Source organism: Melanerpes formicivorus, unplaced genomic scaffold, assembly GCF_026170545.1.
Source record: "Melanerpes formicivorus ecotype bairdi unplaced genomic scaffold, bMelFor1.0.p_v2 SCAF_93, whole genome shotgun sequence".
NCBI classification, from domain to species: domain Eukaryota; kingdom Metazoa; phylum Chordata; class Aves; order Piciformes; family Picidae; genus Melanerpes; species Melanerpes formicivorus.
The window spans coordinates 2,400,324-2,423,688 of record NW_027142445.1 but is presented as its reverse complement, the minus strand read 5'-3'; the positions used below and the strand labels follow the sequence as shown (position 1 = coordinate 2,423,688).

Genomic DNA, 23,365 nt, shown 5'->3' with positions numbered 1-23,365 from the left:
GGGTGACATCCTGGGCCAGCTGAAGGAAGGGCACTGGCAGTGTCCCTGCCAGCACCTGCAGCAGTGCTGCACAGCATGCTGACAGTGTCCTGCAGCCCACCATGGGCCTCCTGGGCAGCAAGGGAGTGTGGGGCCAAGAGGAACACAGACATCTCTCAGCGCCCCTGACCCCCCCTGGGAGTGTGGGGGACCTGCAGGCTCTGTAGTTCCTTTGAGCAGTTTGACAGAGTCAGGTTGCTGCTGAAACAAAGCAGATCTTCAGCTGCCAGGGGCAATGCTGCCTGAGCAGGGGCTCTGGGAGCCACTCTGGGCTGTGCATCCTGCAGTGCTCTTCCCTGTCTGAGGTGAGTGGAAAGCAAGACTGCTTCGTAGGGTGAGTTGTGTCTGAAAGAGCACAGAAGGGCTGAGGTTGGAAGGGGCCTCAGAGATGAAGCTTCCCAGCCTGGGCAGGGACAGCTCTCAACTAGCCTCAGCTGCTGGAGGCCTCATCCCAGCTGGCCTTGGACACCCCCAGGGAAGAGGCATGCACAGCCTCCCTGGGAAAGCTGGGAGCAGCCTGCAGCCTCGGGGTGCCGGTGGGTGAGAGACTGGAGGGGAGGCAGCAAGGGGCACTTGCAGCACAGGAGGCCAGTGGCAGCCTGGGCTCAGCCAAGGCAGCAGGGCCAGAGGGGCAGGCAGCCGGTTTGTGTCTCCTGGGGCAGCAGGAGCTGTGTGGGGGCTCCCCGCAGGAGCAGCTTGGCAGCCCTGGGGCCCGAGAGGCTTTCTGGGCCTGCCCTGGGGGAGCTGGAGCAGGGCTCCACAGGCAGCTCCCCTGTGGGCTCTGGGCAGCCCTGTGCCCGCTGGCTGCCGTCTGCTCCCAGCGCTGGGCACTCCTCTCTTTGTGCCGCGGTTGCCAGGGGGCCGCTGGGTGGCCTCAGGCTCTGTCGCTGTGGCAACCAGGCACAGCCCGGCCGCGACTGTGTGGCAGTGGGATCGCTGCTGGGTGCTGCTGGGTCCTGGTGGGTGCTGCTGGGTCCCGTTGGACGCTGGTGCCGGCCCCGGGCCGAGGTGACGATGGCTGTGTCCCCTCCCCAGCCCCAGCCCGGGGGGACTTTGGCTGCTGAGCTCAGGAGGGAGGGCTGGGAGCAGGGCCGGGCAGGGAGGGTGGAAGCCTGAGCGCCGCTGTCCCGCACAGCAGTGCTGAGGCCATTGCCGGCACCCAGCTGCTGCTCGGGGCAGGATGGGAGGCAGGAGGTTGCCCCTGGAGCCAAGCGCAGGTTCTTGTGCTGGGGGAGAGCCCCCTGGAGCTGCAGCACTTGCCATGCTGGGGACCCCCGGAGGAGCTGGAGCCCCTTCTCCCTGCCCCCACAGCTGGACAAACTGCTCCCTGAAACACAAAATCCCTCTGGCTCTTCTTTATTGCCATGGGATGCTGCTGTGTCTGCACCCAGGCTGGGACTAAACGTGGAGGGGAGAGAGGCTGCCTGTCTCCCTGCTGCCAGTCTGATCCTCCTTCCCTTGCACTTGGGCTTTGGGATGTCTTTGCCTTCAGTTTTCACCTGTGCTGCCCCATCTGCAAGTGAGGGGTGAGAGGATTTCTCCTCTGCCTAGCAAACGCTGTGCAGGCTGAGGGTGAAAGGTGCAGCAGATGCCTAGGTAGAAAAGACTGCAAAGCTACCCCAGCCCAACTCTCCTTTCCTTGCATTTTAAAACCCTAGGGGATTTCCTGAGAAGCAGCAATTCCTGCATCTCTCTCTTGAAAATCCAGAGGCTGGGCGGCTTCAGGAGGCTGCAGGTAACTCAGGACAGGTTGTCCAGCCTTGCCTCTGAACTGAGGGATGGGAAACAACTCAGTGAAGTCCAAGCTTCACCAGCACGGGGTCCCAGGCAGTGCTGCAGCAGTGCAGCCGCTGGCAATGTTCCCTGTCCTGGCAGCCAGCAGTGTGTGTGTGTGCTGGGGAGCCGGCATCAGGCTGAGCCTGCCAAGGTCAGGCTGGAGGCTGCATTCCTCCTGCTGCTTTTGGTCAGTTCCCCTTCTGCAGCTGGGTGTCTCTGAGCTGAGTGTTTCTGTTCTTCCAGAGACTGGGCCCCAGTGTGGGAGTGGGGCAGGCACACTGAGAATTATTTGCCCAAGAAGGTTTGGAGGATTGAGATGAGAGCAGCTTGGTTGGGACTGAGGTTTCCTGAGCGTTTCAGAGCTCTCAGGGAGGCTCCAGGAAGGCAGCTGCTCAGGATGTGACCATCAAGCAGCCTGTGCTGGACACTGGCAAGTGCTGCTGCAGAATCTGCAGCTGGCTCAGCAAGGGGGAGAGGATGTTGCTTAGGGCTGCTGGCAGTGCCTCCTGTGCCAGCTTGGCTGTGGATCACTGGTGCCCCTCAGCAGAGTGGAGCTCACTGTTGATAGCTTTTGGTTGATGAAGAGAGGTGGTGGCCATGCTGCTGAGTGGAAGAAGTTCACCTGGACCTGCTTCACTCAGGGGGACCTGTTAAGCCATGTTGCTTGTAGGCTAAGGAGGCTGGAGAGCCTCTGCTGCTGTTAGGATGAAGCCTTAAGTGGCCCTGCTCTCACCCCTGCAGCATTTCTTGCTGAGCTTCTTCCTTGAGTGGTTTCCTGCTTTTCTTTCTGCTGTTGCAGCCTCTGGGGTGCCTGTAGGGAGCCTGGAGTTTGGGTGTCAGGGAGTGAAGAGCAGGGCCCTCATTCTCCATGGAGAAATGCTCCTGGGCACTGTGGTAATTGTGTGTCTGGAAGGAGTCATCTTTGCTGGCTCATTTCTGTCCCTGAAGCCAAGCAGAGCAGCCCTGAGCAGCTCTGCTGAGCAGCTCTGCTTCTTGCCCAGGGAATGGAGCTCTGTGCTCCCCGAGGCAGAAACAGCAGCAGGGCAGCCCAGGTGCTCTCCCCTGGGGAAGGATGCCCCAGCCTGGAGACACTGTGGAGCCTTTGGCTTTGCTGGCAGTGGGCTTCTGGCTTTTCAAAGGTCTGCTGCTGCTCCTTGCAGGTGAGCTGAGCCATGGCCACTGAGCAGAACCAACGCTCCAGGAGGCCCTCCAAAATGCCTGAGGGGCTCCAGGGCACAGTGGCAGCACCTGGCCACCTGAAGCCAGCCAGAGAGGCAAAGCAGCCTGCAACTGTAAGTAGCTGCTGTGGTCAAGAAGGAGCCCTGGGGCAGGCTGCCCAGAGAGGTCCCAGACATTCCAAACCCACCCAGATGTCATCCTGGGCAAGCTGCTCTGGCTGACCCTGTGTTTGCAAGAGGGTTGGACTGGCTGAGCCCCAGAGGTGCCTTCCAACCCCCACCCTGCTGGGATAGCCTCCATGGAGCACAGATCCAGCCCTGCAAACAGTGGAGTCAGGGCAATTCTTCCTTCCTCTCCATCCATGTCCCCTTTGCTGACTGGAGCTGCCCTGCTGCTGAGGGTCTCTCAGGGAGATGTCTCTGTGGAGGGCTCTGTGAGGCCAGGGCAGAGAGAATGAAGGAGAACTCAGACTTGGAGGCATTCCTCTGCACCTCAGCCCTGGCACAGGGCTGCTTTTCTGCCCTCCTCTGCCTCCCCCAGCAGTGCCATCTCCACAGGGCAGGCTGGGGAGCCTGGGCCAAGGGCAGAGCTGGGGCAGCTCTGAGCACTCTTGCCCTGCTCTCTTCAGAGCTCCCTGCCTCTAGCCAGCAGCACTACAGAGGGAACAAGTGCCCAGAGAGCAGCAAGCCCCAGGCATGCCCCAGCAAATCAGGCAGCAGCTCATGGGACAGAGCCCCTTGCTTGGAGCTGCTCTCTTCTGCTCTGCCTCAGGAATGCTCTGAGGTGAAACACTGCAGCAGGTCCCTCAGGAGTCTCCCAGGACTGGCCTGGTAGCTCTGACCACAGATTCCTCCTCAGTGACACTTGGACAAGAGGAGCAGAGGGCTTGCTGTGGCTTGTGCTGGTGGTGTGTGTTTCAGCTGCCTCCCTCCTCCTTCCTGCAGGAGATGCCTGAGCTCATGGAGCAGAGCCTGGGTGGCACTCAGGAGAGGAGCCTGCCCCAGATCATCCAGAGGGGTGGCAAGGCTGAGGAGAGGAGGCTGCCCCAGCTCAAGCAGAGGCTGGGCAACATTCAGAAGATGTGGCTGCCCCCAGTCTCCACCCAGAGGGGCAGCAGCCTGGAGGGGAAGCTGCCCCCAGTCTCCACCCAGAGGGGCAGCAGCCTGGAGGGGAAGCTGCCCCCAGTCTCCACCCAGAGGGGCAGCAGCCAGGAGAGGAAGCTGCCCCCTGTTCCCAGGAGGGGCAAGCCTGAGGCCAGGACCCTGCCCCTGATTCCCCAGCCTGCAGACTCCAGTGAGGCCTCCTGTCCAAAGGTAAACTTTTCCTGCCCTGTTCCTTGCTGTTGGCTGAGGCATTTGGAGAGGAGCCTGCTGGTGGCAGGCCTGCCTCCAGCTTCTCTCTAGAGCTGGCTGGCCAGGCCCTGCTGTGCTGTGCAGCTGCTGGCAGTGCTGAGTTCCTCCTGCCAGCAGAAAGCTCAGCCATTGCTCCCTGCTGAGATGTTCAAGTCCTGAGCTGTGCTGCAGAAGCTCTGCTGCAGCTGGGGGGGGTTCCTGGAGCTGAGCCCCTGGCACTCAAGCCCCATGCAGGGGGCAGGCTGGGGCAGGACACAAGGGCAGGAGCTTGCCATTTGCCATCCTCCTGCTGCCACAGGCAGCTGCTGCTTGGGGTGGTCGCTGCCAAGGGCCTGGGGCTGGGACTCCTTGGCTGCTGGCAGCCTTGGCCTTGGAGGGCTGAAGGCCTGCAGGAGTTGCTCAGGACTGAGCACACTCAGCTGCAGTGGTGCTTTGGGGTGGAGCAGCAGGTTGGGGCCCTCCCAGGGGGCTGGCTTTGCAGGCTGCAGGCTCCTGCCAGCTGCAGAGGGGCCTCAGCCCCTGGCTGTGCCTTGTCTGGCTCAGTGGTTGCTGCAGCTGGGCCTCAAGCTGCTTTGCTGCCAGAGCTGCTGGCCAGAGCACACAGCCCCGAGGGCAGAGCAGGGAGGGAGGCTGCTGAGCAGCAATGGCCAGCAGCACACCTGTGACATACTGCTTGAGGGTTGCCCTGGCCAGCCCAGGAGGTTGGGAAGCCCTCAGCTGGGCACCCAGAGAACTGGCAGCATGCTGCAGCTGCTGGCTTCAGCCTGGCCATGGCTTGTGTGGAGCAGCAGGAGAGCTGCCTGGGGCTGTGGAGTGGCAGCAGCACAGCTGGGAGAGGGGAGGCAAAGCAGGGAGGAACTTTCTCCTAGCAGTGCCTCTGCTCTGCCAGCATTTGCTGCTTGTGTGCATTGCCAGGCTGCTGCTGCAGTGGAGTGGAACAAAAGCAGCAGCAGCAGAGCAGGACCAAAGAGCCACTGAAAGCTCCTGGCAGAAGGAGCTGCCAAGTCCAGTCCTCCTCCAGCTGCCCAGTGCTGCAGAGAAGGGAGCTGACCCTTGCCAGCACTCAGCTCTCCTTGTCCTGCCTTCCCTCCTCTGCTGCTGTTCTCTCCTTAGCAGCTCCCAGGTTTAGATTGGCAAAGCTCTTTGGGGCTGTGTGGGCCTCGGCCTCCCTGCCTCAGAGCAAAGATCATCCCCAGAGTGTTTCCCCTGGAGCCTCCTGTCCATTCCTGGCCCTCAGCTGCTCCATGAGTGCTGCCAGCACTGTCAGGGAGTGCTCTGGTGCTGTGTGACCACAGCAGCACAGGGCTGTGCCCCGTGTTTGGGAGAGGGAACCTGGAGAGACAGCCCAGGAGCTGCTTAGCCTGAGCCTGCTCAGCACAGCCCAGCTCCTCTTGAGCCACCCAGGAGCCAGGTGGGAGAGCTTCTGCTTGCCCAGGCTGAGCTGGGCAGAGGGACTCGCCAAGAGGCTGGGCTGGGCTGGAGAGCAGTGGAGGCTTCTTGCTCAGGAGTCCTGCTGCCAGCAGCTGAACCTCTGCCTGCTCTCTGTGCACCCCCAGCTGCCAGCTGCCCTGCAGCAGAGCTGCTTTGAGCCTCTCCCAGCAGAGGTGCTCTTCCAGAACTGCCTCCCCCACCAGGTCTACGAAGAGACGCTGGTGCTGCGCAACAAGGGCAGGGTAAGTGCTGGGGGGTGGGAGGAACCTGCCCACTCTGGGCATGCTGTCTCTGACACTGCCATGTGCTGCTGGGAGCTCACCCAGAGGAGCTTGCCTAGAGAGCAGCCTTGCCACTGAAAGCCCTGGCTTGCTGAGAATGTGGGGGGCTCTCCAGTTGTTCTCTCTTCTCGTGCTGGAGCTCAAGTGTGCACCGCAGCCTGAGGGCTCCTTGGTTAGTCTTGGCTTTGGGGAGGGCATCTCCACCTCTCACAGCCTGCTTAGCTGCTTCTGCAATTCACTGGCAGAGCTCAGGGGCTGTCTTCTCCACTTGATGCTGGGACAAGGCCTAGGGAGGGGCTCCAGGAGAGGTGTTTGGAAAGAGCAGTGGAACAGACTGCTGGAGCAGCAGCAAGGGGAGGCCTTGAGCTGCCACTTGGGGTCCTGCTGAGCTTCATTCAGCCCTGCTGGGGCTTTTCTGGAGCTCTGCTTTCCCTTTGGAGCACCACAGCACATCCAGAGCCATCTCCTCCTGAAGGTCTCCACCTGTGCTTGGAAAGAATTGGTGGTGCTGAGGAGATTCCCCAGAGAAGTGGAGCAGGGAAATGCTGCCAAATGCCAGCAGTTTTGTTCCTGTGGCAAGGGGAACGTTTGAGACTCTCTGGATTTCAGCTGGGGAAACATTTGCTGGAGTGAGGCAGGTGCCCAGAGCAAGCTGGTGGGAAGAGGCAGGAGGGAGGAGAGGAGCTGGGTGCAAAAGGGCTCCAGGAGAGAAGCCTGTGCACACAGGGGGTTCTCTTGCCAGGCAGCAGGCAGGGTGCTGGAGGCAGAGAGGACTCAGCAACAGCAAAGCCTCCTGGAAGCTGCTGCTCTGCAATGGAGAGCAAGATGTGAAGGGGAGAGGAGGGCAGCTGGGAAGGCAGAAGCAGCCTGCATGAGAGCAGGGGAAGGAGCTCCTCCCCACACCTGCCTCTTGGGGGAAACAAAGGGAGAACAAAAGCTGTGGGGGAAGAGCAAGAGCAGGCCAAGTGTGTCCTGAGGGAAGAGGCTTTGCCAGGGCTGTGGCTGGAAAGAGAAGGCCCTTTGGCAAGGAAGGCTGCAAAGTGTGGTCCCTCTCAGTTACTGCTGGGGAGAACAGAGCCACTCCTGCTCTGGTGCCCAGCTTGGGAGTGTTGGCAAGAGGCCCCTGGGACATTGGTGTGCTCCACACTGACCCCAGACTCTGTGCTGCTCTTTCCCCTTTCCTCATTAAAATGGGCCTCAGCTTCTCCTTTCCTCTGGCTCTGCTTCACAGCAGGGCTTGGGCCTGCAGCCCATGTCCTAGAGCTCCTTTGCCCAGGCAGCAGGCACTTGGCTCCAGCCTGGTGCTCTGTGCTGGAAGTGCCTTGGGAAGGAAGGATGCAGCTGGCCATGGCCAGGTTTCTTCTCACAGTGCCACAGGTGGCAAAATCCCAGTTGTGTCTTCCCTGCAGGTTCCTCAGTGGGTGAAGGTCATCATGGAGACCTCTCCTTACTTCAAGGTGCTTGGCCCCATGGGTGTGAGGCAGAAGGTAGCACCTGGCATGGCCTCTACTTACCGCATCCTTTTCACCCCCGAGGAGCACAAGGTGAGGCTGCAGGTCTCAAGAGGTTGCTGCCTTCAGTGGAAGGTGCAGCTGCAGGGCTGGCTGCAGAGCAGGGCAGCTGGGCTGGCCTTTGAGGAGCTGTCCTGCTTTCAGGAGGCTTGCACCGGCTCTCAGACCGGGAGAAAGCCTTTCCCATGCTGGAGATGCTGCTCTCCTGGGCAGGAGGCACTTGGGTGCTGCAGGGCTCTTTCTCCTTGCTGGGGCTCCTCGGGTGACCTTCCTTGGCTTCAGGGTGAGGCTTGGGGGCAGCCTCTCAAGGTGCTGCTTTCTAGGCTGTGTCCACTGCTGCCTCCTCATGGCTTTACTGCCTGGCTGAATCCAAAAGTCTGTTCAAGAGTGACCTGTGGCTTGGAGGAAGCAAAGTGGGCCTGAGCAGAGTGTGGAGCAGCACCTTGGCAAACTGCTTTCACCTCCTGGCTGTCCTGCTGGCCACAGCAGGCAGACAACAGAAGCTGAGCTCTGGAGCCAGCATTTGTCGTGCCTGCTGCTTCTCAGAGTCATGGAATGGTGGGGGCTGGGAGGCAGCTCTGCAGCTCACCCAGCCCAACCCCCCTGCTGGAGCAGGGACACCCACAGCAGCTTGCCCAGGATGGCAATGTCCAGGAGGGTTAGGAAGCTCTCCAGAGGAGGAGACTCCACAACAGAGGCACAGCCTCATTAGCAGGGGGGGTGGACTGGATGCTCTCCAGAGGAGCCTTCCAAGCCCCACTGGTCTGTGGCTCTGGGCAGCTCTCTGGGCAGCTTGGCCCAGTGCTCCAGCACCCTCCCAGCCATGCTGTGGGTGCTGGGCACACAGAGCTCCTTGTTTCTGTAGCTGCTCCAAGCCATGCCCGTGTTCCCCTGCAAAATGGGGGCAGGGGGTGCTCCCACAAGGCTCAGCACACAGCATGGGGTGCTTCTAGAAGTATGGAATTGCTTTGGTTTGGTTGGCAGAGTTCTTGAAGATGCCACAGCTGGCAGGCAGCCAGAGCCCAGCAGCTTCCCTTCTGCCCCGGGGCCGGCACTGCCTGCAGCCTGCTGAGGCTCTTCCTTTCCCTGCAGGACTACTGCCACCAGCTGCTGTGTGTCACCCAGAGGGAGGAGTTCCCTGTGCCCATCCGGGCTGTAGGTGCCCAGGCTGTGCTGGACTTCCCCCAGCAGCTGCACTTCTCCCTCTGCCCGGTCAGGCACAGCACCCAGAGGACTCTGCTGCTGCGCAACCTGGGCCAGCGGGAGGCTCACTACAGCCTCAGCACTCAGAGGTGAGGAGCTCAGCATCCTGCTCTGCTCTGCAGGCCAGGCTTGGCCCGGCCCTGGCTGCTTCCTAGGCTGGCATCTCCTGGGCCAGGAGCTGCCTTGCCCTTTGCAGCTCTGCAGGCCAGGTTTCTGGCTGGCAGGAAGCCAGGGGGAAGCTCTGAGTGCCAGCAGCTCTTCCAGCCCTGTGCTCTCCAGCAGCCCTGCTCTGGTGGCATTGCCAGCAGCTGGGCTCTGCAGCCTCACTGCAGGCAGCTGGGTGCAGTGTGGTGTGGGGGGGACCTGATGTCATTTTCTCCTCTAGGCCCTTCTGAGGGCTGAATCTCCTCAGCACTGAGCCAGGAGCTCTCTTTCTGATCCCGGGGGGTTGCTTTTCCTTCTGCTGTCTGCAGTGAAGGGAGCTAACTCCACTGGGTGTCTGGTCCCCAGTGGGGTTCCCCAAGGCTCAGTGCTGGGGCCAGTTCTCCTGAACATTCTCTCAATGCCCTGGGTGAGGACATTGAGGCTGCCTCAGTCAGTTTGCAGACAGGCCCAAGCTGGGCAGCAGTGCTGAGCTGCTTGTTAACCTACAGAGGCACCTGGCCAGGCTGGGTCAAAGGCCAAGCCAATGGCATGAGGTTCATCAAGGCCAAGTGGCAGGTCCAGTAGCTGGCTCACAGCAACCCCCTGCCACACTCCAGTCTGGGGGAAGAGTGGCTGGAAAGATGCCCAGCAAAGACCTGGGGTGCTGCTCAACAGAGGCTGCAGCTGAGCCAGCCTGTGCCCAGGTGGCTGAGCAGGCCAACAGCATCCTGGCCTGGGTCAGCCGTGGTGTGGCCAACAGGAGCAGGGCAGTGTACCCCTGCACTGCTGGAGCCAGGCAGGCCTTGGGCTCTGCTCCCAAGGAACAAGTGATAGGCCACGAGGAAATGACCTCAGTTGTGTCAGGGCAGGTTTGGGCTGGGCCATGAGGAACCATTTCTGCCCCTTGGGGGTTGTCAAGGCCTGGCCCAGGCTGCCCAGGGCAGTGGTGGAGTCCCCATCCCTGGGGGGGTTGGTGCGGTGCTGAGGGCCAGGGTTTGGTGGTGACCTAGCAATGGGAGCATGGTTGGACTGGAGCTGAAAGGTCTCTTGCAGGCTCCCTGCAGCAGCCCTGCTGTCTCTCTCTTGCAGCCCATTCTCTGCTGAGCCCTGTGTGGGAGCTCTGGGGGTCGGGGACGCCGTGCAGGTGGCTGTGGAGTTCCTGCCGCTGCGGAGCGGGGAGCACCGCGGGGTCCTGAGCCTGCACTGTGACTCAGGTCAGTGCTGGGCACTGCCTGCCTGCACTCTGTGTCCTTGGCTGCCCCCTGCAGAGGCTGAGCTTTGGTTCCCAGCCAGTGCTGGGCCTGAGGGGTGACAGGAGGAGGGCAGGGCTCAGCCAGACTCTGTGGTGCCCAGGGCCTCTGGCACTCCTCTGTCCCCTGCTCTGCTTCTCCCTGGGCTGGCCTCAGACCCTTTTGCTGCACTCTCCTCTCCCCATCTCCATCCCACACCTCACAGCTTCAGGACTAAAAGGCTCTTGGGCTTGGGCAGGAAGTGCTCCCTGCTTCCTGGGAGAGCTGTCAGATTTATCCTGGGGCGGTAGAAGCCCAGCTCAGGCCCCAGGAGAAGTGTCAGCCTCCCCAGGCCCTTGAGGAGTAAGTGGGGAGCCGAGGTGTGACCTCCAAATGCTGCCCACAGCCTTGGCTCAGCAGAGCTGATGCTGAAGCAGAGCCTTGCTCACAGATGCCCTGGGGGTGTGTTTCCTCTGCCTGCAGCAGAGCTTTGCTTTGTGCCTGTTGCTGCCCTTGGCTCCTGGGCAGCCTGATGTGCTCCCTGGGTGCTGCTGTGGTGCTGCAGCCCTGCAGCGAGCACTGGAGCTGTCTGGGGCTGGTAGAAAGGATCCAAATGCTCCTGTAGCTTGCAAGTGAGATGAGCAGAGCCTCCCCTCTGCTTTCTTCCAGGAGAAGACATTCACAGCAGCCTCAGTGGCACAGCTGTGGATGTGAACATCAGGCTGGACAGGAGCTCCTTGGCCATGCAGAAGACCTACCTGTCTCTGAGCACCTGCAGCACCCTGCTCATCCACAATGGCAGTGATGTGAGAGCTCACTTCCAGTGGAAGGCTGCTGCTAGTCAGGAGGAGGAGGAGCAGCAGCAGCAGAGGTGGGTTGGAAAGCTGCACTGCAGGCAGATCCCTCTCCAAGGGTGACACTCAAGGCTGGCCTCCAGGGCTCTGGGTGCTTTGCAGTGGTGGAGGCCAGGAAAGCCCCCACAGCACCAAGGCCTGGACCCCTGGGCTTTGGGGTCCTGGAGCTCAGCACTTCCCTTCCCAGCTGCATCCACACTCCAGCTGAGGATGGTGTCTTGGGGAGGAACTGCAGGGCCTGGATTTCCCCAGAGAGCAAATTGCCTTTGTGGGGGCACAAAGCACTGAGGTGCAGAGATCTCTGGGCTCCAGAGGGTCCACGAGGCTGAGGCAAGGCTCAGTGCTGGGCTGCACTGAGTAGCAGCACTGAGCACAGCTGCAGGCAGCACAACTCTGCTGCTACTCACTGCAGCTTCTCCTGCTGCAGCTGGCACAAGCTGGCAGGCTCCTTTCCCAGCCCTGTGCAGGGCAGAGTGCTTCAGGGGCCCGGAAGGTTGAGGCCATCCTGCTGCAGGCCATGAACTGCCTCCTGCTGTCCCAGTTTCCAGCACCAGGAGCTATTTCCAGCCTTCCTTAGAGGCTGAGCAGAGTTGGGAGGTGGAGGGCTCTGCAGGGAGGGTGGAGCAAGGCAGCCCTTGGAAGCCCCCTTGGCTTCCAGCACCTGTGTCTTTGTGGTGGTGGGAGATGGGGCAGGCTCTCCAAAGGCTGGCTGTGGGGAAGCTGGGAAATTGCCACATCAGGCAGCAGAGGAACACCTGGAGCCCAGGGGCTGAGCTGGGAAGCACACTGCAAAGCCTGGGGGAGCTGGGGAAGCCTTGGGTGTCCTTCCAGCCCCGGGGGCATGGAGGGAGCTGCAGTTAGTCTGAAGCCACAGCTGGGGAGGAAAGTGCCTTCAGCTGGAGTGCTCTTCAGGGGCTTCTGAGCAAGGCAGCTTCAGTGGGGCTGGGCCAGCCCCGGGTTGCTCTCTGGTTTGCCTTGCCCAGTGTGTGGCTGCTGTGCAAGCTCAGGCTGTGCCAAGAGCAGCCCTGGGCAGCTCTAGGGGAGGAAAAGCCACTGGAGGCTGCTGCTGCTGGAGCCTCCATCAGCTGTGGCAGTGGCTGTGAGGCAGGAAGGCTCTGGGGGGGCTGCTGGCTTGCACAGAGCTCTTCAGAGCTTGCAAGCATGGAGTGCAAGTGGGCAGGGAAGAGGCAGGGGTGCTGGGCTGGGGCTGGGAGCCGGGGGCTCGGGGGCAGCCCCTTGCTGTGCTGCTGTGCCTCCCCGAGGCCTTCTGGCAGAGCCTCTGCAGGGCTGCTGCCGCTGCCCTTGCCTGATGGGCTGCTGGGCTTTGGCTCTGGGCTGCAGGCTGCAGGGGCAGTTCAAGCCACATCCCCCCGAGGAGCCCAGGAAGCAGCCTGCTCTCCAAGGACGCCGTTCCCGGCTCTCCCACATCTGCCAGCAGCAGAGGGCGAAGGCGCAAGCAGAGGCCCTGCTGCGCTCCCAGATCTTCACCATCGAGCCGCTGGTAAGCCCCAGCCCAGAGCCCCCATTCCTCCTCCTGCCTGGGGGAGGTCCCTTGGCAGAGCCTGCCCCCGGCTGGCTGTGCCCAGAGAGAAGAGCTCAGGGCTGGAGCCCCGGGGGCGCAGCGCGGTGCCCAAAGCCTTTGGGAGCTGCAGGCTCCCGGCAGAGGGCGAGAGCCTGCTGGCAGCTGAGCTCTGCTGCCAGGGCTCCAACAGAAGGGCACTGCCTCAGCGTCCTGCCAGCCTTCAGAGGGCTCTGCAGGCTCAGCTGCAAGGCCAGCCCCTCCCTGGGGGCTCTGGGGCTTCCCAGAGGCTGTCACAGCACTGCCAGGTCCCAACCCAGCTGAAGAAGGGAAGGAGAGGAGGCAAAGTTCAGCTGAGTCGTGGCAGGAGCAATCCCCTCCTGGAACCTGGGATGGCACCGGCTGGGAACCTCCCTCCCAGGGTCACCTCTGAGCCTGGGCCCAAGGCTGGCAGCTTGCAAGGGGCTTTGGGAGCTGAGGTGCCCCTGGGGCCAGAGAGCAGTTTGCTGCTCTGTCTCTGGCAGCCAAAGCCCAAGAGCCTTGCCCCAAGCCCAGCCCTGCTGGCAGCCTTTGTGTGCTCTGAGGTGGAGAATGCTGCTGCCTGAGCAGGGCAAGATCCCTTCTCCTCGGGCAGGAAACCCTGCAGCCATCCCAACCTCTTCCTTCCTTTCTTTCTTCCCAAAGAGCTGAAATGAGTTTGCTGGGAAGGAAGGGCTCAGCTGCTCTTGCTGGTTCCTCCTGGAGCCCAGGGAAGGCTGAGAGCCAGCAGCAGCAGCACCACTGCACTGTCCCAGCACAGCAGCTGGCAGCAGCAGGATGGGAGCAGGAGGTTGTGGCAGAGCAGTAGGGCTGCTGGAGAGAGTGGGAGCTGAGCAGCACTGGGAGCATCCTGTGGTGTGTCAGAGCTGCTTTGGGAGTGTGTGCCAGGCCTCCTGCTTGGTGGCAGCTGCACTGCCTCTCCACAACCAGCTGAACCTGCTCTTGAGCTGGTGAGGGGCAGGCAGGTGAGGGGCAGGAGTCTGGCTGCCCCCAGTGCAGGCTCCTGGTGCTCCAGGTAAGGATGGAGGGACACCAAGTGTAGCCTGGCCTCAAGCCCTGGGAGTGGAAATCTTTCCTCACTGGCTCTGGGGATGTTCCACACTGGGCTCTGGGGCTGGCTAGAAGTGGGCTGCTCCATGGCTCTCTCCCCTTCTGCCTTGCCCAGCCTTCTCAGGCTCTTGCTTTCCCAGGCTTCCCTCCCTTCTGGAGCAGGTTCCCATGCAGAGCTGTGCCTGTGTCTGCCTCTCCTCCCCCAGCCCAGCACATGTGGTGTTTGCTCCTCGCTCTGCCTTGCTGCTCTGAAGGGAGGCTGCAGGGCTGTGGCTGCAAAGCTGAGCTGGAAGCTTTGGAGATCAATGGTTTGCTGCCATCTTCTCTTCTAGGAGGGAGAGGTGTGGCCAAACTCCTCAGCTGAGATCCAGGTGACCTTTAGGCCCCAGGCAGCCAGAGTCTATGAAGCAAGGCTCTACTGTGCCATCTCAGGTACAGCTTCTTCCTGCTGCTCTCTGCCCCAGGCTGCAGGCCAGGCCCCAGCAACCTTCCAGCCCCCTGGCTCCTGCTCTAGCTGCTAGGAAGGGTCAGTGGCCAACAGGACCCGTGCCTGCTGTCCCTGTGGCTCCCAGCTGCTCTCCTGGCCAAGGCCAGGGCTCAGGACACTGCCTCTGGATCCCAGATCCCACGGGAGGCAGGGAAGGGCTCAGGTTTCCTGCCCTGGGTTTGCCCTGCTGGGAGGAGGCTGTGAAGGCTGAGGAGCTACAGACCTCAGCAGCTTCAGTGGCCCCTAAGCCCCTCCAGCCCCTTTCCCTCCCAGAGGAGTCCTCCTTGCCTGCAGGCATCCTGGGGCTCCTGAGGTGGTAGGAGCTGAGTTGCAGAGTGCTCCCAGCCCCTGGATCTCCTCCCCCTGAGTGCGGGGTGCCCTCCCGAGGAGCATCTCTGGCCAGCAGCTGCTTCTCCCTGCCTGGGCATTGTCCCCTGGCAGCTCTGAGGCTGTGCTTCCCCTGGGTGGCATTGCTCAGGGCTGGCTCTGCTCAGCAGGAGAAGGCTCTCCCTGGCAAGCTGAGCCCCAGCAGCCTGCTGGCTGAGCTCTGTGCTGCTGCTGTCTCCCTGCAGTGTGCTCAGGCTGTGGGTGGCAGCAGCCATCCCTGCCCCCAGCTCTGCCCTTCCAGAGGTGGTGGCTTTGCTGTGCTAGCCCAGGGCAGGGAGTGCTTGCAGCCAGGTTCAGGCTTCCTTGTCCTTCCTCTCCACCTCTGCAGGGTGCTGCTCAGGCTGTGTCTCAAGGGTGGGAGCTTGCTGCAGGCTTCCTTCAGGGAACCTGATGCTTTGCCTCAGCTCCAGAGCCCGTGGAGGTCCAGCAGCCCAGCTCCCATTCCCTGGTTCCCTTGGCCAGTGCCACCTCCAGTGCCAGCCCAGGGCTTGTGTTCCCCAAATGGCTTCCTGCCCCAGCTGCACTTGTCAGAGCTGGGCAAGGGAAGGCTTGCTTGCAAACCTTGCCAGTGCTGAGCTGCTGCCTCTGGGCCTTCTGCTCTGCTGAGGGAGATGTCCCTCCCTGGCAGCAGGGCTGGATCTCCAGGAGAGGTTTGGCATTGCAGAGCAGTAGGAGAGCTGCTTGCACACAGCCCTTGAGCTGCTCTGGGGCTCTGGGAGGCAGAGCTGGGCAAATGCTCTGTGTTGGCAGAGAGGAGCCTGCTCCTGCCAGACCCTGCTGGGCCTTCCTCTCCTGGGGCTGTGCAAGAGGAGCATTGCAAAGCAGCTGCTCCCCTGTGCTCTCAGGCTGGAGTCTGTCCCAGAGGCAAGGTGCCTGAAAGAGGAGCCCCAGGAGGTTTCAGTGGGGAGTCAGTTCCTGTTGCTCCTTGATTCCTCCAAGCCCCTTGGCTGCCCTCCTCATCCCCCTAGAATGTTTGACCCTGAGGGTGCTGAGAGCCTGGCCCAAAGTGCCCCGGGAGGGGGCAGGTTTCCCCTGCCTGGAACCACTGCAGCTCAGGTTGTTTGGGGCTCAGAGCCACCTGCTCTGCTTGCAGCTGCTCCTGCTGAGGGCAGGGGGCTTGGGCTGGCTGCCCTTGGAAGGTCCCTGCCCCCCTCAAGGAGTCATCCAATGGAACTCTCTCCCCAGGCCGGGAGGCCAGGCTGCCTCTGCACATCCAAGGGGAAGGCCGAGGGCCCTGGCTCTGCTTCAGCCTGGAGCAGCTGGACCTTGGGCAGGTGTTGCTTGGCTCCACCAACAGCTATGTGGTGAGCAGCAGGGGCTGGCAGGGCTTGGGGGGAAGTCCCACTGTGGGCACAGGCTGGGAGAGTTGGGGCTCTTCAGCCTGGAGAAGAGAAGGCTCCAGGGAGACCTTAGAGCAGCTGCCAGTAGCTGGGGAGGGACTTTGGAGAAGGGCTGGGAGTGCCAGGATGAGAGGGGATGGGGTGAAGCTGGAGGAGGGCAGCCTGGCCCTGGAGAGAAGGAAGAAATTCTTTGCAGTGTGTGTGGGGGAGGCACTGGCACAGGTTGCCCAGGGAGGTCATGGGTGCCCCCTCCCTGGAGGTGTTCAAGGCCAGGCTGGATGAGGCCTTGAGCAGCCTGGGCTGGTGGGAGGTGTCCCTGCCCATGGCAGGGGGCTGGAACTGGATGAGCTTGAAGGTTCCTTCCAGCCCAACCCCTTCTAGGATTCATTCTCTCCAGGTCTGGCTGCTTTGCATGAAACCCCCACAGGCAGAACTGTCCTTTGGTTTCTGCCAAGCAGCAGCAGGCAGCAGCTTCTGCCTCTTCCAGCTGGGAGGTGTTTGACCAGGACACACATCAGCCTGCTGGGAGGGAGAGAGGGAAGGAGGGAGAGAGGGAAGGAGGGAGGGAGGGGAGGGAGGGAGGGAGGAAGGCTCCTCAGGTGTTCCCATTGGATGTCTTGCAGGTGACTCTGCACAACAAAGGAGCCATCGATGCCTCCTTCAGCTTGGTCCCTCCAAGCACAGCTCTGGGCTCCTGCTTCAGCTTCTCCCCCTGTCAGGGCCTGGTTTTGCCAGGTGGGTCCCAGGTTGTCCAGGTCTGCTTCTGTCCCAGCAGCCTGGGGCACTTCAGAGAAGAGTTCAGCTTCCGTGTGGAAGGATCCCCTGAGCCTGTGACCCTGACTGTCAGGTGAGAGGCTGCTTGAAGCCCCCTGTGCTGTGAGAGCAGCTTTGCTGCATGCCAGCAGCAGTGCAAGCTGCAGGCTCTGCAGTGCTCTGCAGCCAAGCCAAGGCCTCCTCTGCTGTGTCCCCACAGGGGCTGTGTCTCTGCACCTTCTCTGCACTTCGATGTCCCTTGCCTGCGCTTCGGGGACGTCTCCTATGGTGAGTGTGGCCTGGCCTTGGAGCACAGCCTGAGGGCTCTGCAGCCCCAGAGTGCAGCCTCAGAGCCTCCAGCACCTGTGGCCCTCCAGAGCAGCCTTCAGGATGTTAAAGCAGGGCTGCAGGTTGCTCAGGCAGTGTTTTGCCATCATGAGATCCAAGAGGCCCCAGGGACTAGCAGCCGGTGTCTTGTGGTGTCCCTCATCAGCCCCAGGCTGCCAGTCCTTGGCTGCAGTATGGCTGTGACAGTCCCAGGAGGGCCCAGGGGCTGGGATTGCAGGAGAAGGGAGTTGAAGCTGTGGACTAGCCTGTGCCTGCTGTGGCTCAATGTTGTTGTCAGGCCTGGACACCATTTCTACCCCCACCCCCCCCGAGCTGTAGTGTCAGATGTTCATTGGTGCTGGGAGGGCCACTGGGTGTCACCTGCCAGGCAGTGTGGCCAAGGAATAGCTCTGCCTCAGGCCCTGGTGTGCTCAGAGCCCTGGGCTCCTTCTCCTTGCCCAGCAGAAGCCCAGCTCTGCTGCCTGAGATGCAGATTCTGGTGCTGCAGTTGAGTCTGACAGAAGGCTTTGTCCTGAGGGGGTCTCAGGTGTGCATGGGAAGCCAGTTCTGGGCTGCTTGAAGAGCCAGGAGCAGCCTGGCCAGGATCCCTCTCTGTTTTCCTCCTGCTGCTGGACTTGTGAGAGAACTGCTGGCCTTTGCTGAGCTGCATCCTCCCCTCCCTCCATCCCTGCTCTGCCTCTTGGTTTCCTTGTGAAGAGCCAAAGCAAGAGGAATGCCAGCAGGCAGAACCAGGGGATCCAAGAGGAGAAGTGTCCTCATTAGCTGCTGGCATGGCTGAGGCCTTGGCAGCTGAAGGCTTCCCCCATGCCCTGCTGGCCACACTCTCCTGAATGCAGCCCAGGAGAGCCTTGGCCTTCCTGGCCAGGAGGGCAGCTGGCTGCCTGATGGGGAATGAGTTGTCCCCCAGCAGTGCCAGCACAGAGCTGCTTGGCTTCCCCAGCAGCTGTAGCTCCGAGTGAGGAGAGCCCAAGCCCCAGTGCAGTCTGAGCATGCCAGGCTCTGGGCAGCAGGAGGCAGAGGAGCTGTGTGCAGAGGTGCAGAGCTGTGTCCTCTCCCCTAGGCTTCCCTCACAGCCTGTCCTGTCGCCTCACCAACGCCTCCCCGCTGCCCCTGGCCTTCGCCCTCCGCCTGCCCGGGGATGGCACAGCAGAGCCCAGCGTGCCCAGCGCTGCCCAGCTGCTGGACAACTCTCTCCCCTCCTGGAGGAGGGCAGCCACGGGGCTCCTCAGGCCCTGTGAGTTCACCATCAGCCCTTGCAGAGGCACCATCTGTGCCAAGAGCTTCGTGGACATCCAGGTAGGGAGCGGTGGGGCCAGAGGGGCTTCGGCAGCTGGGGCTGAGGCTTCCCTGCTCTGGGAGAGGGCTTCAGTGCTGCTGCCTGGGAGGGTGAGGCCAGGCAGAGCCCTGCAGCAGGGCTGGCCTCTGGCACCTTCCTGAAGGAGCAGCCTTTGGATTCTGCAGGCAGAAGCTGCAGCTCCTGCCCCACACTTGGATTGCCTGCAGTCATCTCAGTGGCACTGCAAAAGCTCTGGCAGCTGAGCAGCTTCTGCTGAGCCAAGCTTCTGCAGCAGCTTCCCACTGCACAGCTGGAGTGCTTCTGCTGGAGTCAGCAGCTCTGCCCTGCACTTCTGCTGCTCAGTGAAGAGCAGAGCCTGGGCCCTTAGCTGCCAGGCAGTGCTGAGCACAAGATGGCTCTGCTGGTGCCTGCATTCCTCTCACACAGGGCCTGGCAGCTGCCAAGGACATTTCTCCAAGCAGCTCTTGCCAGCAGCCTTGTGGTGCTGCCAGAGCCTGTGCTCTGCACATGGAGCAGCAGACCTAGGGCAAAGCCCTCCCTTTGCTTCCCAGGGCATGGCAATGGCAGGAGAGCAGCTGTGGGAAGTGTTTGGTGCTTTGCTCTCCCCCCAGGTCACCCTGTGCTCCAACACCCTGGGCACCTACGAGCTGGCACTGGTGGTGGATGTGGATGGTGTGGGCCAGGAACTGCTGTCACTGCCCCTCACAGCCAGGTACCAGCACTTTCCTTGCAGCCCTTTGGCTCTCCTGGTGCATCCAGCCCCTGCCATGGGGTCTGCTGGCTCCAGCTGCACAGGAGAAGGCTGGCTCCAGGAGCTGCTTCTGGCCAGCCAGAGATGGGAAGAGCAGGCTTTGACAGCAGCCACCTTGAGGAGCATCTGCCCAGAATGGACAGGCCTGGCCCTGAGCCCTTGCCTGAAGGGCACAGCAATCCTGTGAATGATTGGCACTGCCCCTCCCCTGGCACAGCCTGGAGCCATTTCTCTTGTCCTCTCCCTTCTTCCTTGGGAGCAGAGCCCAAGCCCCAGCTGGCTCCAGCCTCCTTTCAGGGACTTGTGGAGAGCCAGGAGGGCTCTGCTCTGCCTCCTCCTCTCTAGGCCAAACCCCCCCAGCTCCCTCAGCTGCTCCTCCCCAGCCCTGTCCTCCAGCCCCTTCCCCAGCTTGGTTGCCCTTCTCTGGCCCCACTGCAGCCCCTCAGTGCCCTTCTTGGGGTGAGGAGCCCAAAGCTGCTGCCAGGATGTGAGGTGTGGCCTCAGCAGTGCTGAGCCCAGGGGGCCAATCCCTGCCCCGCTCCTGCTGGCCACAGCACCGCAGGTCCAGGCCAGGCTGCTGGGGGCACTTTGCAGCCTCTCTGCCCCAGGCAGCTGTGTTCTGCTCCCTGCCAGGCCGTCTCAGGAGTCAGGAAGCCTCTCCTCTGCCAGTGTCTCCATTGCCTTTGGCCCTCTCTCTGCCCAGGTGTGTGGTTCCTGCTCTGCGAGTGCCCAAGCCCGTGGTGACCTTCGGCCGCTGCTACCTGCAGCTCCCTGCCCAGCAGCTGCTGACCCTGGTGAACGACAGCGACCTGCCAGGCTGCTATGCACTGCTGCCTCAGGTTGGCATCACCCCCACCTCCTGCCCCCAGGGCTCAGCCAGGCTGTGCTGGGGAGAAAAGGCCTTTGGGAGAGAGAGACCTTGATGCTTTCCAGTGCGCTGAGAACAGGACCCAACCCGAATGGGACCTTAGGGAGCAGGGCAATGGGAACCCTCCTGCAGAGCAACCTTGGGCAGCCCTTTGGGAAGCACTTTGTGCTCTGGGCTCTGGGCTGCTGTCATGCAGGAGAGCTCAGAGGGTGGGAAGAAGCTGCTCTGCCAGCCCAAACGTGGCTGCTGGTGAGTACAGCAGCTTTGGGAGCCCCTGAGGATGCTGAGACTGTCCAAGGCTCCCTGCTTGTTTTGTGCCTTCCTGCCAGGGCTGGGCTGTGGGGGGCTGTGAGCTGCCTGGGGCCCTGCCAGGCCGGGCTGTGGGGGGCTGTGAGCTGCCTGGGGCCCTGCCAGGCCGGGCTGTGGGGGGCTCTGAGCTGCCTGGGGCCCTGCCAGGCCGGGCTGTGGGGGGCTCTGAGCTGCCTGGGGCCCTGCCAGGCCGGGCTGTGGGGGGCTCTGAGCTGCCTGCTCTAGGTGCAGATGTCCCTGCTCAGTGCAGGGGCTTGGAGTGGAGGAGCTTGAAAGGTCCCTTGCAGCCCATGCCATGCTGTGCTCCTCCCCCTTCCAGGAGCAGCAGGAGGAGGCTGCTGTGCTGTACTCCAGCCCTGTGCCCTGTGGCATCATTCAGCCTCACAGCTCCGTGGAGATGCCCCTGACCCTGGTGGCCCAGGCGCTAGGGAGCCAGGACACTCCTGCCTCTGTGGCTGTCTTTGGCTGTGCAGGACACCCCCTGGTGAGTCTGCTCTGTGCCCCAGGGCTTGCTGGGGCCTGAAGGGTAGAGGGCTGCTGGCAGGGCAGAGGGAACTTGTGCCAGAGGGATCCCTGGCAGCGGGTGGCGGCGAGAGGAGAGGCAGGGTGGTGCCCTCTGGGCTGGTGAGCAGAGTGTGCCACAGCAGGGCACTGGGGACAGGGCAGATGGGCTCATGAGCCAGCAGCCTCCCTGGCTCTCCTCCTCTGCTGTGAGGAGAGCAGCAGCAGCTGCTGCTCCCGTGGGGCTCCTGGGGAGGAGCACCCAGGGACAGCCCAGAGTGCTGCTGAGGCAAAGGCTGCCTTGGGAATGAGCTGAGAAGGCTCTGCAGCAAAGGGATGGCTTGGGGCAAGCCTGAGCAGCAGCAGGGCTGGAAGCAGGCACGGGGCACAGGCAGGAGAGCTGCTGCTGGCACAGCAGGCTGGGCAGGCTGGTTTCTTTCCCCCTGACAACAGCAGCTTGTGGCTTTCAGCTGGGCTCCCTCCAGAGCCCACCCTTGCTGCAGGCCTCCTGGGTCAGGCTTCCAACACTGCCAACTGCCAGCAGGCAGAGCTCTCTCCTGTCCAGGAGCAGCCTCAGAGCTGTCTGATCCTTGCCAGCCTTCCCTAGAGTGTGGTTTTTTTCTCTCTCTCCCCGCTCCCTGCTTGCTGGAGCAGGAAATCCACCTGGTGAGCATTGGGCAGGGCCCAGTTGTCTCTGTGCAGCCCCAAGAGATCAACTTTGGCAGCATCCCAGTTCTGCAGGACGTCTCCCGCAGTCTGCAGCTCTGCAATCAGAGCCCCATCCCTGCAGCCTTCCAGGCAGAGGTGGTGAGTATCTGGAGAGGCTTCCAAGGGAAATGGCTGCTCTGTGGCCACCTGGGGCTTGGTTTGCATCTGCAGCTTTCCCAGCTGGCTGCCTGAGAGAGCAAGCAAGATGTTCCATCCCCAGGTGGCCAGAGGAGCCTGGCTCTGGGGGCAGGTTCAGCTGGGGCAGCCCTCAGGAGAACAGAGCTTGAGGAGATCTTGGAGCAGCAGTGAGCCTGGAGCCTGTTTCCAAGCTCTCCCTTTCCTTTGTGGAAGCTCCCTGGCTGTGGGAGTCATGGGTTTGGAGCTCTGGGATCACAGAATGCCTTGGGTTGGAAAAGACCTTTCAGATCCTGCAGGCCAAGCCTGAACCCAGCACTGCCAGCTCAGCACTGAACCGTGGCCCTCAGCACCACAGCTCCAAGGCCTTGAAATGCCTCCAGGGATGGGGACTCCACCCCTGCCTTGGGCAGCCTGGGCCAGGCCTTGAGAGCCCTCCAGAGGAAGAACTTGTTCCTCATGCCCAACCTAAAGCTCCTCTGATGCAACTTGAGGCCATTTCCTCTTGTCCTATTGCCTGGGAGGAGACGCTGAACCCCCCCTGGCTCCAGCCTCCTCTCAGGGAGGTGCAGGGAGCCAGAAGGTCTCCCCTCAGCCTCCTTCTCTCCAGGCTGAACAAGCCTGGGTCTCAGCTTTAAACTGAGGATGGGGTTTTGAGCAAGCTGCTCTGCTTGGAGATGTCCCTGCCCAGGGCAGGGGCTTGGAACTAGAAGATCCTGCAGGTGCCTTCCACCCCAAACCATTCTGTGATTCTCTGATCTTCTCCCAGGGACTGGCTGGAGAAAAGTCAACTTCTTGCAGCCCCTCAGTACTTCAAGAGGCCTCTGAGCAAAAGGCCTCCAAGGAGACTGGAGGAGGAACCAACCTTCTCTTGAGGCCGGGTGTCCTTTGGGCTGGGGAAGTTTAGACTCGAGGTGAGGAGAAAGCTTCACTGAGAGAGTCATTGCTCATGGGAATGTGCTGCCCAGGGAGGTGGTGGAGTCCCCATGCCTGGAGGTGTTCAGGAGGGGATTGGAGGTGGCACTTGGTGCCATGCTCTAGTCATGAGGTCTGTGGTGACAGGTTGGACTGGATGATCTCTGAGGTCTCTTCCAGCCTTGGTGATACTGTGCCATGGGGGGCACTGAGGAGAGTCTGTGAGAGGAGGGGGGCACAGGGGGGTGTAAGCTCCTGCAGAGGTGCTGTTTGCAGCCCCCCTGGCTCAGCTGCAGGCAGGTGAAGCCTTTCTGCTCTGTTCCCCTCAGCTCCTCGCCCCAAGGGCCCCGGTTTCCAGCCTCAGCTGGGCTCTGCCTTGTCTTGCAGGCTGGCAGAGGCTGCTGCTGGAGGGTCGAGCCCAGCCGAGGAGTGATCCCCGCCGAGGGCCAGGTGTCTGTGTCTGTCACAGCCCAGCTGGACGACACAGGGCAGTTCCAGGCCGAGGTGCAGCTGCTGGTGGAGCACAGCCGTGGCTACGGCATCCCCGTGCGGGCCCTCGGCGTCGGCAGCACCATCGTCCTGGACAGGCCCTTGGCTCCGCAGCTCAGCCTGGGCACTCGCTTCAGGTAGGTGTCCCTCAGCTCCTGCTGCTGCCAGGGGCTCAGCCAGGGCAGCTCTCTGCAGTGCCCAAGGGATGCTGCCCTGCCCACAGCAGCTGAGAGGATGTGCTGGGGAGGATTGGGAGCCTTCCTCAGGGGCAGGACCGTGAAGAATGCTATTGATGACTTGGCTCAGCCAAAAGGCCCCCAGAGAAGGCCAGCACAACTTTGGTACAGCTTGCCCAGGCTCCTGGGCCCGGCTGGGAAGGATCCCCATCCCAGGCACCTTCAGCAGCAGCTGAACGATTTGGGCAGAGGAAGGGAAAAGACAACTCTAAACCTGAGCTCCCCTCCAGAGCC

At 62.0% G+C, this 23,365-nt stretch overlaps 1 protein-coding gene across 1 annotated transcript in view; it reads left to right on the top strand.

The window, feature by feature from the left end:
* Positions 1–4,073: 4,073 nt before the first annotated feature.
* The window catches only part of LOC137455235 (hydrocephalus-inducing protein homolog), a 59,211-nt gene continuing 39,919 nt past the window's right edge, over positions 4,074–23,365 (top strand). Inside the window, exons 1-17 of the mRNA XM_068165856.1 lie at positions 4,074–4,307; positions 5,903–6,019; positions 7,468–7,602; positions 8,662–8,861; positions 10,006–10,130; positions 10,815–11,016; positions 12,341–12,500; positions 13,940–14,039; positions 15,667–15,785; positions 16,445–16,668; positions 16,795–16,862; positions 17,983–18,218; positions 18,831–18,931; positions 19,674–19,809; positions 20,467–20,631; positions 21,303–21,455; positions 22,794–23,032. Of these exons, the coding sequence (XP_068021957.1) occupies positions 4,074–4,307; positions 5,903–6,019; positions 7,468–7,602; positions 8,662–8,861; positions 10,006–10,130; positions 10,815–11,016; positions 12,341–12,500; positions 13,940–14,039; positions 15,667–15,785; positions 16,445–16,668; positions 16,795–16,862; positions 17,983–18,218; positions 18,831–18,931; positions 19,674–19,809; positions 20,467–20,631; positions 21,303–21,455; positions 22,794–23,032 (2,714 nt within the window). The remainder of the gene's footprint in view (positions 4,308–5,902; positions 6,020–7,467; positions 7,603–8,661; positions 8,862–10,005; positions 10,131–10,814; positions 11,017–12,340; positions 12,501–13,939; positions 14,040–15,666; positions 15,786–16,444; positions 16,669–16,794; positions 16,863–17,982; positions 18,219–18,830; positions 18,932–19,673; positions 19,810–20,466; positions 20,632–21,302; positions 21,456–22,793; positions 23,033–23,365) is intronic.